This window comes from Cyclopterus lumpus, chromosome 8 (assembly GCF_009769545.1).
Source record: "Cyclopterus lumpus isolate fCycLum1 chromosome 8, fCycLum1.pri, whole genome shotgun sequence".
NCBI classification, from domain to species: domain Eukaryota; kingdom Metazoa; phylum Chordata; class Actinopteri; order Perciformes; family Cyclopteridae; genus Cyclopterus; species Cyclopterus lumpus.
The window spans coordinates 11,352,944-11,364,698 of NC_046973.1; the positions used below are offsets into that span (position 1 = coordinate 11,352,944).

An 11,755-nucleotide genomic window follows, 5' to 3' on the forward strand; every position below is an offset into this window, starting at 1 on the left:
TGGCGATGTGCATTCACTACTGTGTCGTTACACTCCAGTCCAGCAGGTGACAGTAATGCCCCGTGTGCTTCGCTACGTCCGCCGCCAAAACACTCATTTCACAGAAGAAATATTTTTCTTTTCGGAAGAAGATCCCGACAAAGCGGCCCTATTTCTTTTCATCCAGAAAAAGTCGAATAATCAGAAAACCGACGATGTACGCCAGGACTAATACCGGCGGCACACATGGAGACTTTCAGGACAGAAACGGAGTGAATTATGTGACATCGACAGAGTCTTTCGGCCACTGCTCTCAATTGTTCTGGAAAAAGGATCCCAACGACTCCGGAGTAAGAAAGCCAGCTGCCACCACCGTTAGCTAGCGACCCCTTTTATCAAACGGCTGACGGAGCCATGTTTGACCAACGAAGCGCTTCGGTGTGTCTCTTTTGCACACGGGCTTGTTTACCGAGTGCGTGGGATTAAGTTTAGCGACCCTCGGGTGATGTGGAGCTGCTAGCTGTGTCACAGGACCGCTTCGTTAGCTATTTGCTAACGCACCAGTCGTCATGCTGAGTGGCTCATGGCCTAGTTTGACTGTTAGCTGCCGAGCTAAGTGGCTGCTAATTATTAGCTCCTGCCCCACTGTACGTTTCAAACCCGCCATAAATGGTTTGGTGAAACTGGACGTGTATTCCTCGCACTATGCTGCTGTTGTGCTGTAAAGGGACGCCGAAAGGGTCAGTGTGTGGGGGGGGGATATCATGTTATTGTAGCCGAGCATAACCGAGCTAATGCTAACATGAGACAACACTGACTGGCTCAGCGCGGCTAGCTAACACCGGAGCCCGGGATGCAAAACATGGCTCTTGTTTGTTTTGTTCCCGGGAGCACCTTGTTTTAAAATACTGCGACTCAAAAAGGTCTGCACCGAATTTTAGAAATGCAGAAGGGTTTATTTGAACAGAAGTGTACGTGTGTGCATGAGGGCCTGCAATATTGTTAGCGAACAGCGCAAAGTAAACACGACCGGGCTGTCCCACAGGAAACGGGAGCGGAAGACGCCCCGCGGAGGACTTTGAAAGACCTCTTTGTGGTGCCAGACTGTGCGGTTCATTCATGGTAGCCCTCAGCAGAAAGATTATCCGCGCCGCATACACAGACATACGCATATATTCATTTATATGGTAAACACTTTTTTTTGTTGAATGTTATTAAAACCTTCCGCTGACCAGAAGTCGTGTTATCGTTTGAGGGAACTGTGTATTCAAACCAGCACCTTCTATAATGATGGATTAACATCATCCATGGTCCACTTGAATGCACAGTGTCTCCCATCTCCATTTAACTGTGAACTCTGGACCTCTTTGGCCAACAGATCTCAACACAATGTGTTTTTCAGTGGCCACTTTATTAGCTACACCCGTAGAAGCTCATTCAATTCAATACAATGCAACAGCTCACATTCTACCGCAAACATAATGTCCAGTTTTGTCTCGACACCGTTTTGAGAGGTGTTAATGCACCTGAACGTGTTAATACTGAGGTTGTCTGCTGTGATGTTGAACTTGATTGCAGTGAGAGGTGTTTCTGATGTTGGAGTGTGAGCATAGAGGGATGCAGGGCTAATGTATGTTTGAGGTGAGCTTAATGCTGGTTCCCTGAGTCAACAAGCCAAGGGGATTTCACTGTTTTTAGGTAATTTTGAAAATATGCTTTGTGGTCAATGCAGGTTTTCTTTGGCAAGATAAGCTTTCTTAAAAGAGTGCGGGCAATCGGCAGAAGTAAAGGTTAGGCTAATAAAGGAATCACGCAGACTAGTCTTCCTGTGATATTCTCCTAAACTTTCTCTGCAGGACTTAATTCATGCATTCAAACCAAAATCTATTGACTTTAGGAGGTGGAAGTGCAAAAACTCCCAGTTTTTGGGGCTCACTTATGCAGCACTCACGTGGAAGGAAAGTAAACATTTGTGTAAACATAATGCAGTAAAGCGGCCATCACTGGTATACGGTTTGATTAACGGCTCTCGGGAAGTTTGGACAAAACCTGGCCGCTATGACACCCGCTATGGGTCTGTGAGAAGAAGCATGTGGCATTAGCTAACAGTCTATACCGGATGGAAAGAATCAAATGTAGATTTGTATCTCAACGTTTAGCAGCAGCATTCAGGGTTTTTGCTGGTTTTAGGCTCATGCCGAACTCTAACGTGGACAGAGTTGCTGTCCATGGTGCTGAGCTGCATAACACTTTCCCTGATGTTTTCTGTGGCCGGCCAGCGTAAAGCCACGTTTGATCTTGTAGTTGAAATGTGTTTCAAATGTGTTGTTGTATAATATCAATATTGTTTCTCATCAAAACTTTACATTCAGATGATGGAATTGGTCATTTAAACATGTGAATACTTTCCTCTCTCCGACAGCCGAGTTCAACCATCAGCTGGTGCGACCAGCTCCCCACGTCCTCGGCGGCCCTGTCCAGCTCCAGTCTCTCCTCGGCGTCCCTCTCCAGCTCCAGTCTCTCCCTGGAGTCCAGGGCGCAACCACCGGCGCCGGCCATAACGACGCCAGATGACATGGAGTCGGACGAGAGGCCGTACGTCTGCGACATGTGCACCTGCGCCTACAAGCACGCCAGCTCCCTGCTCAATCACAAGCTCACCCACAAGATCGGAGACTTCAGGTAGGAACCCCCAGACTCTCTTAACCGGTTCGCTGCATTCGAGGCATCGGCGGTTCTCAGTTGACGTCGGTACAGGTGCTAAAATGTTGTTGATTTAAGAGCTCCTAAATGTCGTTGACCCCCGTCTCGTAGGTGCGACTTTTGCAGCAAGCCCTACACCAACTACATGTCCCTGCGCAACCACATGCGAATCCACGGGCAGAAGCGCTACATGTGCGACCTGTGCGGGAAGGCCTTCCGCCTGGCCCGGTACCTCCGCAACCACCAGAGGATCCACGACGATGGGCCCAACCGCTTCGACTGTCCCTCGTGCTGCAAGAGCTACAGGACCATGCTAGAGCTGGCCCAGCACCGCTGCACCGCCGCCACGACAGGCCAGGTGGGTTCGCCGTAAGACGGTGCAGCGAGAGGGGGTGGGCTGTGAAGGATGATGATGATAACGCCTTGGCTGCTGTGTGTTGGGCCGCATTGGTATTACGTTTTATACTTGCATGACATTTCGGATGTTTTGCACCATAAACGATCAGATTTATGAAGGTGTGATATATTTTTATTTTCTTTGCACATCGACATGTTTTTCGAACTTTTATTTTTGTCACACGTACTTTGACGCAGGACGCGTCTATTACGTGGATCCACTCCTGATTGTGCAGCGGCATTACAGAGTGATGGTTCTTCAATCATAAACATCTTTGGCTGAGCGCAAACACAACAGACAAGTTTGATTATAACTATGTCTATTTAGTAACAGTTAGGAATATCAACAATATAGATTGAATGGGAATATTGAATATATAATGCAGTTTATCAAACTCGCATAAACATTTTTTTTTTTTTTATTGAATTTGTTATTATGAACTAGTATACAGTTTAAGACAATACAAAAAAAAAGACCCATCAGATGTCATGGGGGTGCAGCAGTCTCCTTCTTAGGAAGCAGAGACCTATGCAGTGGCTACAGCGGCAGCATTTCAAACTTTTCATAAGGGCACCTATCATGAAATTTTACCTTTTTTAGTGCTTGTTGCACATACATTTGGGTATCTCGAGTGCCTGCCAACCCTCAAACAGTGCAACGATGTTTTTTGATGGGCTGTTTATATCAGAAAATGTGGCTCATCAAGCCATGGGAGGGGCTCTTAAAGAGACCGGTGCTAAAAACAAGGGGTTTCAGACAGAGGTACAGGATGTACTTTACACACAGCGGCCTTAAAAACATGAATTCCCATCATGCTGCTCCAGTCTCCCAACTAACGCAGTCCTGCTCATAACAGAGTGACCTGCTAACGCTAAAGGAGGTTGCATTGTGGTCAGCTTAAGCTCTATTCAGTAAAATATGTATTGGGTGTGTAGGTATTAAACTTCTACTTCAATGTAGTTGTTGTTCTTGTGCTAGAAATCAAAATATATAGTTGTCTTAAAGGAGAACCCTAACACACACTTTTTTCAAAATCAAAACAGGCATTTACATAAAATTCAATCAGATATTTCCTCATCATAAACAAATAATACATTTTTCATCCAATTGTCCCGATCCCTGGTTTAAAAAAAAAAAAAAAAAATGCTATCCATTCATTTTTAATAGTCCCACATTTTCACTATCGGACAAGTACGTGAAGCCCACGGTAACCTTAACAATTGTCACATTTTCCAGCCAACTCGTGTCATCAATGTACAGAATTAAAAAATGTCCTCTTCTGGGACTAGCGACTCCTCAGTGGGGGAAAAACTGAAAATGTAACGTTGTTTAACTGTGACGCAGCGCTGTTTGTCCACCAACATACCAATGTTACGATTTCACATTGACATTATTACTTATTCTGTGGCAGGCGTGGTCAAACTGGTGGTGCTCCACAGATTTTGTGTGTGTGTGTGTGTGTGTGTGTGTGTGTGTGTGCATGCAACACATTGTAACACATTTCTCCCAACCCTCTATCCGCTCTCCAGCTTACACTTTTTTCCCCAGCCCTCCTGCTGTGGAGTCAGGGTTAGACAGGGTTAGGCTAAGTTTAGGGAAAGAGTCAGGCTTTAGAGGTCAGGGAAGCAACACAATACCTCACAAGTATAGTAATCCAAATGTGTGTGTCTGTGTGTGTCTGTGTGTGTGTGTGTGTGTGTGTGTGTGTGTGTGTGTGTGTGTGTGTGTGTGTGTGTGTGTGTGTGGGGTTGGGGTTGGTCAATAAGAACCGTTTCAACTGCCCGTCCTGCTTTAAGAGCTACCGAACCATGCTGGACCTGGCCCAGCACAGGTGCAGCGCCGCGGCCAAAAACCAGGTTGGTGTGAGCGTGAGTGAGCATGTGTGTTGTGTGTGTTGTGTGTGTTGTGTGTGTGTGTGTGTGTTTGTGTGTGTGTGTGTGTGTGTATGTATGTGAGTGTGAACGAGGCAGAGTCAGCAGATAGAACTATAGCTGTAAGTAAGGGCCAACTGGAACAGTCAAGTTTTAGAGTTTAGAGAAGAAGATCTTCGCGCAGAACACTTCAAGCTGCTTTTTTCGTGGCTTCTTATCGGCAGGTGTTCTTTTTTCTTTTGGTGCCGTCATCTGTCTCAGTGCTACTGAAAAGAAAATTCCTTTGGATAAATCCAATCAATTAGTAACTAATAATGAACAAACTGCACAGAGAATGGGGGAGGGGTGGGGATCCAAAATGGCTCACAGCAAATTCCTGCCGCAGTGCCCCCTAGTGGGTTTGAACTCTTATTTTGGTAGTACATAGTATTTTACATAGTTTACTCGCCCGACTTTGTGGTTAATTGCGTCATTTGCTTCATTCGTGCTGGAAAGGGGGCGTAGCTTATCTCTGGCTTGTCTCCGTAAAACAGTTATCATTTCTGCTATCCTACCATAGAAATGACCACATTTTCTGCTTCATACTTCCACAAACATTGGAACACCAAACTCCCTCATCCGCAGGTTCACACAGCTCTGGTTGACTGTGTGCTACTAGAGTCGCAGCAGCCAGTTGGATTCAACAACAGCACGACGTCAGTGATGACGGGCAGTGTCTCAACGCTGATTGGCATTCGCAACCCAGCGCCTGGCGAATTTTTCGCTAAAGTTTAAATATTTAAACTTGCGCGAATTAGGTCAATTTTTCGCGGCGCCCCATTTGCTTTATTCGCGCTGGTGGAAATTTGCTTTATTCACATCTCTGCATTGACTTTGCAGGAAATCTACTTGCGCGAAAGTCGTTGTAATATTAATTCTCCGTGAACTCATCTCCTCCCTTCACACTTAAGTTGGTGTTCTATGACGGAGAATCTGCTCTGTAAGATGTAAACATACATGATACAGATGACCAGCATGAGACCTCAAACAAAGACCAGCATCTTCAAAGATTCTTCTACTCTGTGTATCTTCAGGGAGACGGTTGATGTTCAACACTAACGTTTAAATGCTAACCGAAGACGGGCGTAGATTTGATTCATGTTAAAGGGACACATGTTTTTTGTTGTTGTTTTTTAAGTGGAATTGGAGGAAACCAGTTCAATAGTCGGGTGTATTGACAGTAGATGGTGGGAGCTACGACCCCAGTTTAGAGAAACGGATGGGGGGCAAAGCAATGCACTGCTGTGAACGGGGGCAGCAGCAAAACACATTTGAGACGGCCTATATAAATCTGTTTAAGTGTACGCTATATTTAGAATATTTTCAGGGAGCTTAAGCCGCCATCTATGTAATTTTATCTTGCAGGATGCGGGAGTTGCTGGTTTACCGCTGCCTCCATCGGTTAGATAGTGTGACTTTGTTTATTTGTCCAAATAACCAATGGAGTCTTTGCGTGAGTGTAGAAAACTGCTTCAGTTCCCCGTCGCAAACATGGATAGCTGTCTGACGGCAAAGTAAACAATATTCAAAATATAGCATACAGTGAAACTGATTTTAATACATTTTAGGTGTCTGAAATGACTTTTGCTGCTGCTCTCGTCCACAGCGGTACACTGCTCTTTGCGGTCTTTTATTGAATGTATGTAATACACTACAACCCCACTTCAAAACACTTGAACTGTCCCTTTAACGTTAGAGTTGACCATCTGTATAGTTCTAATTTCCACTCTGGGTAGACTTGATGTTTATGCGAGTGCGTGTTTGTGTGTGCATGTGCATACAACCCGACCACCCCATCCCTCATATTACTCGTTGTGCTAGAAGGAAGTGAAAGGTATCGAGTCTGTGAGACAGAATTGAAATGCATCAAGCTGAGACATTTACACAGAGCTGCTCGAGAGGAAGAATCCTAATGCAAAAGAGTTCATCACATCTGTTCATCCCCGCCGCTCTTCATCTTCTTTGTGCGTTGCTGGCATGTATGTGTCACAGATACGTGCATGAAGACAGAAATGAATTAACAGACTGTCTCTCCCTCCTCCCATCCAGTCCAGCAGCGCCAGTCGTCGTTACGCCGCCAACGCTCGCCGTCAGCAGCAGCAGCAGCAGCAACAACAGCAGCAGCAGCAGCAGCAGCAGCAGCAGAACAGCGCCAACTCCATGATGCAACCGCCGCACGGCGGACACGGCCAGCAGGAGCCTCTGCCTCCCCACTGCGTGTCCCCCATGTCCCAGGGAGGGCAGGGCGGCGTGTCCAGCCAGTCTGTGCCTGACCCCCACCAGGTAGGGTAGATTACTTGTGTTTTTACCCGGTTCGAGTGGGTGGTGCCGCGACGTGTTTTGACCGGAGCGTTGGCCACCAATACGCTGAGCCCTCTCGGTCTTTTTGTTTCCGGCAGGGCCGTTCCAGCTCGGTGTCTTCCCAGAGCAGCCAGCAGAGCATGAGGAGCTCGTCCTCCAACAAACACATCTCCTCCAGTGCCACCCCGTCCTCCTCCTACTCCCTGCTCCAGCCCCTGGTGCCTGAGGTAAAGGAGCTGAGCTCGGGATACACTAGGCTGAGCGCCAACCCCATGGTAGGAGAGAGCCGCCGCCGCACCCCCGCCGTCCGCTGCCTAGCTGCCTCCTCCCTGTCTGGCTACTAACATCAGGAGAGAAGGACTAATACTGTGAACGCTTTACGTGTCCCACAGGGAGCCTCTGCTCACAGCTCACGTCTCCCCCCCCCCTCAGGGTGGGACAGAGGACTGTAGCAGAGACGCATGGTGGACACCGTCTTAGCCGTCTCCCTAAAGCCGTCTTTTTTAGTCTGTTGTTTTTCTTTTTTAAATACATTGGAAACGGGTTTCTACTCACCGGAATAAATCCTAGAGACGATTCCAATGTCCCGACCATTAAGCGCATCACGTTGATATTATAATATTAATTTTACATTTTTATTTATGACCGTTGAGAAAAAACATCACACCCCGCAGTCGGGTAGATTTGTGGATATATATTAAAAAATTTTGTCTCATACTAAAAAGATATGTCACTCAAGGGGCCAAGATATTTCGGACTGGTCTTAAGCCGGTCTTAACTTAGCTAGAAATGGGTCAGCATCTTTGCACTTTCGGTTAAATGTAGTTATTTAACATGTCTATATGTTTACAAGTAGTGATTTATCCAGCGTGTATATCTCGTCTGCCGTGTGCGTTCCTCTCGTTGTCGCGTTTGTCAGGCAGTTTTCAGACGGCCGTGAAAGTTAAAGACTCGTAACTTTTCAGCACCGGAAGCAGCCAATAGAATCAAGCAAGAGGCGGGCTTTACCGCGTCACCACTTACGGTAGATGTGGTTGGAACGGACATTGAGATCGGGAATGGTTAATACTAAATACTGTATAACCCCCCGCTCATCCTCATCCAACAGCTCGATGTCTTTAGTGGTGCCCAACGAGGAAACGGCAACAGACTAAACCCTGCTTCAATGAGGTCGCTCTTCAGCCCGGGCTCTGAACTTGGTGGTAGGACGGTACTAACTTGGGGGCTGCGCTGCTAACTTAGTGCCGCCGTTTGACTCATCGGGCATCAAGTTTAACTGAGTTACCTCTGATCCTCATGAGGTTCTGTACGCTTGTGAGAGGAACCGGAGTTCATGTTCTCGTGTTTCACATCAACAATCTGAATGTTTGTAATGTGGGAATATACGACAACAAGAATATATGACAATGCTTTACTGTTGACTTCCTCGATAACAATGCAATATATATGAATATATGATCAGACAACTAAATCATAACGGTCTTAAAAAATGGACCTTAAAATGAACAGTTAATATTAATATAACATAAATCATTTAATGATACGAGCCGACCTGCAGACGTCCTGTGAAGTCCTCAAGAGAGATTCTATCCCTAATAGATGTTAGCTCTCCATCTCTACGCTACACCTTCTCTACGCTACACCTTCTCTACGCTACACCTTCTCTGTCTCCATCTCTACGCTACACCTTCTCCATGCTCCATCTGCTCTGTCTCCATCTCTACGCTACACCTTCTCTACGCTACACCGTCTCTACGCTACACTTTCTCTGTCTCCATTTCTACGCTACACCTTCTCCATGCTCCATCTGCTCTGTCTCCATCTCTACGCTACACCTTCTCCATGCTCCATCTGTCTCAGTGTAACACTTTCCCAGCTCCTCTCCTCTTCGTCCATCTAAATTTCACCTGTGTATTGATCACCTGTGTATTGTTATGAATCTGAGAAGTCGCTCTGCTGACATTGACATTTTACTCTTCTGCCCACTCTTTATTCCCCCCACCTCCCCCCTCTCCCCCTTCTTCTCGACTGTCTGACTCCGGTTCTCTCCCTCTGGCTCTCTACCCGTTCTCCCCCCACCTCCCCCTGCAGCCGAAGCATCAGGACACTTTCTCTCTGGCCCCCCAGCGGCCCCTCACCACCATCAACCCTATCGGCCACTCCCTCCATCCGAACGGAGCGGCCACGCTCAAGCCTTCCCCCGTGCCACGCACCATCCAGGCCATGCCCTGGGAGCAGCGCTCCCTCTACAATCAATGAGACCCCCACCCCCCCTCCACAACCACCGGGAACCAGCTGCCCCCCCCCCCCCTTCACGTCGCATCCAGCGCCACACACCCTCCTTGTCCTCCCCTCCCCCTGACACACATCCCTTTCGGACCCAGCATCAAGGAGGGTGGACTTTGGACGCCCCTCCACCACCTCGCCCCTCTTTTTGGAAAGTTGTGTTCGGGATCAGGAGAGGGGGGGGACCGTTGAGAACTAGTTGAGATTGAATAACTGAGTAGTTAGGTTTAAAAAAAAAAAAAAAAAAAAAAAAAAAAATGTGTTGCCTTGACCCCTCATGTATGATCTATGCCATGTACTGGATATAAGTTAAAATGTCTGTCCCCTCACTTAAGAATTAATCTCCCCATCCCCCTCTCCCACTCTAGTTATGAAAATATCTATCTTTCCCATGATGAATAGTGTCTCTTCCCCCCACCCACCCACCCCACCCATGTGTTAAATGAAACAAAAAACATTTTTTTATCGAGGGCGTGTTCCAAACCCTGAACGAAGGGATTCCAGGGCGCCAAGTAAATGTGACAACATCCTCCCTTCGGTCCGATATGTTGTTTTTTTAAACATAAAACCCAACGTTTAAGTCAAATGAAGCTTCTAGAAGGAGAAAGGGAAACCTTTCTCTCTCTCGTAACCTCTTCAACGTGCTCCAGAATGAAGATTGTGTATATTGTGCATTCAGGAGGCGTCCTGACAGTTTCCCACGCCTCTCTTCTCCCAGCGTCAACATCCACGCAGCCATGTGGACGGTTCGACTCCTCAGTGTTTCGTGAAAAGGACCTCAACGTTACCGTCTCTTCTCTAACACACAACTGAACTCACTTATTTTATTTTTTTTCTGTCTTTTAAACTTGCATCTGACCGGTGGCTTGTTGTAATTGTAGTGGGGGGGGTGTCTAGAAAATACCAGTACGAGTCTCCATCCCTTTCGTTTTTACGAACTGACTGTCGACACATTTGTTCCTCTCACTCTAAAGCACTTTAAGACAAGTGCTGTATAATTATTACTGTTTCTGACACCACCCGCCCTCATCCTCCACTCAGAGCTGTGTCCGTTATGAAGATGTAACATTGGTCGCGAGACTCACTCACGTGATCCCCGGGTCAGGCTTGAGCCCGACATCATGACTGCATCTGGAAGCTACGGTGGCCAAAATGCAGTATGTCTGCAGCTCTAGACCCCCCCCCCCCAAAAAAACACCATCCCTTCTCCCAGGGTGGATTTAGTTAACTCCCAAAACCTGCAGAGGTGTTTCATCAAACAGCCAATCAGTTAAAACCAGAGTAAGCGCAAAGACGGAAGTGTTTATTTTTGTTGTAAACGGTCAATTTTTACAAATAACAGTTTTAATCTCGGTTCCGATATGTAGTCCTGTTGCGTTTCTCTCTCTAACGTGTTTGTCGAAATACCCACGATTCTACTGACATTGTATTTCTCTTTTTAAAGTCGTTTCTATTTTTATTCATGACATGTTTCCATTGTTTTTCTTTCTCTCTCCTTGTAAAGTGTCTTTGAGTATTTAGAAAAGTGCTATACAAATAAAATGTTTTATTATTATCACCACCAGCGCTGCTTTTATTACGCAGACAACAAGACAGAACTGTTCTTTGTGAAAAACATTTGTTGTTTTGATATTGAGCTCAACAACTTGCCAGCTGCTGCTTCCTGAAAGTGCTCAGAATAATGGAAGGTTTAGACCCCACAGCATCTGGAGATGAAGACTGTGTGCCATGGGAGGGGAGGGGGGGTTTTCACTCAAGGGTCAAGTGGACCCTTGAGTGAAAACCGAGACGACCCTTTCAGTTTTAAACACCGACTGTGGCTTCTTTATTTGTAGTGTTTGAAAACCGCCACTAGAGGGCGACGTCCTGAATGTAACTCATTCCCCCTATAAATGGATATTATCAATTGTATTGAATTTGTTTTATTTAACAAGATGTGTCAATTGAGAACCGGTTCTTATTTACAATGACGACCTGGCCGAAAAGGCTGCAACAGGAGGCAAATCTTTACGGAGCCAAATAAAACGGATACGTCTCAAACTCATTCAAAGATTACTTCATATGTACAATAAAACCATCCGGACTTTACACCTCTCATAGGTCTCATCCACAGTTTATACAATTTACCATGTTACAGGATTTATAATAAACAGCCATATATTCTAATAATTGTATACAT

At 46.2% G+C, this 11,755-nt stretch overlaps 1 protein-coding gene across 3 annotated transcripts; it reads left to right on the forward strand.

Annotated features, from left to right (window-relative positions):
- The first annotated feature begins 96 nt into the window (after nucleotides 1–96).
- LOC117735055 (zinc finger protein 646-like) lies at nucleotides 97–11,480 on the forward strand. 3 transcript variants are annotated; one of them, XM_034539466.1, is made up of 6 exons: nucleotides 97–329; nucleotides 2,402–2,661; nucleotides 2,794–3,040; nucleotides 7,039–7,272; nucleotides 7,389–7,565; nucleotides 9,346–11,480. In XM_034539466.1, the coding sequence occupies exons 1-6, from the start codon at nucleotides 195–197 to the stop codon at nucleotides 9,547–9,549; spliced, it is 1,257 nt and encodes a 418-aa protein (XP_034395357.1). In that variant the 5' UTR covers nucleotides 97–194; the 3' UTR covers nucleotides 9,550–11,480. The 3 variants fall into 3 exon arrangements, with proteins under 3 accessions (XP_034395357.1, XP_034395359.1, XP_034395358.1); XM_034539468.1 differs by having other exon boundaries at nucleotides 7,389–7,517; nucleotides 9,382–11,480; XM_034539467.1 differs by having other exon boundaries at nucleotides 9,382–11,479.
- The last annotated feature ends 275 nt before the right edge of the window (nucleotides 11,481–11,755 follow it).

Bases quoted from the DNA above. Each gene is read 5' to 3' on its own strand.
- LOC117735055 (XM_034539466.1), top strand. From the start codon at position 195: ATGTACGCCAGGACTAATACCGGCGGCACACATGGAGACTTTCAGGAC. The intron at 3,041-7,038 runs GTGGGTTCGCCG...CCTCCCATCCAG, and splicing joins CCGCCGCCACGACAGGCCAG to TCCAGCAGCGCCAGTCGTCG. The intron at 7,566-9,345 runs GTAGGAGAGAGC...TCTCTCCCTCTG, and splicing joins GGCTGAGCGCCAACCCCATG to GCTCTCTACCCGTTCTCCCC.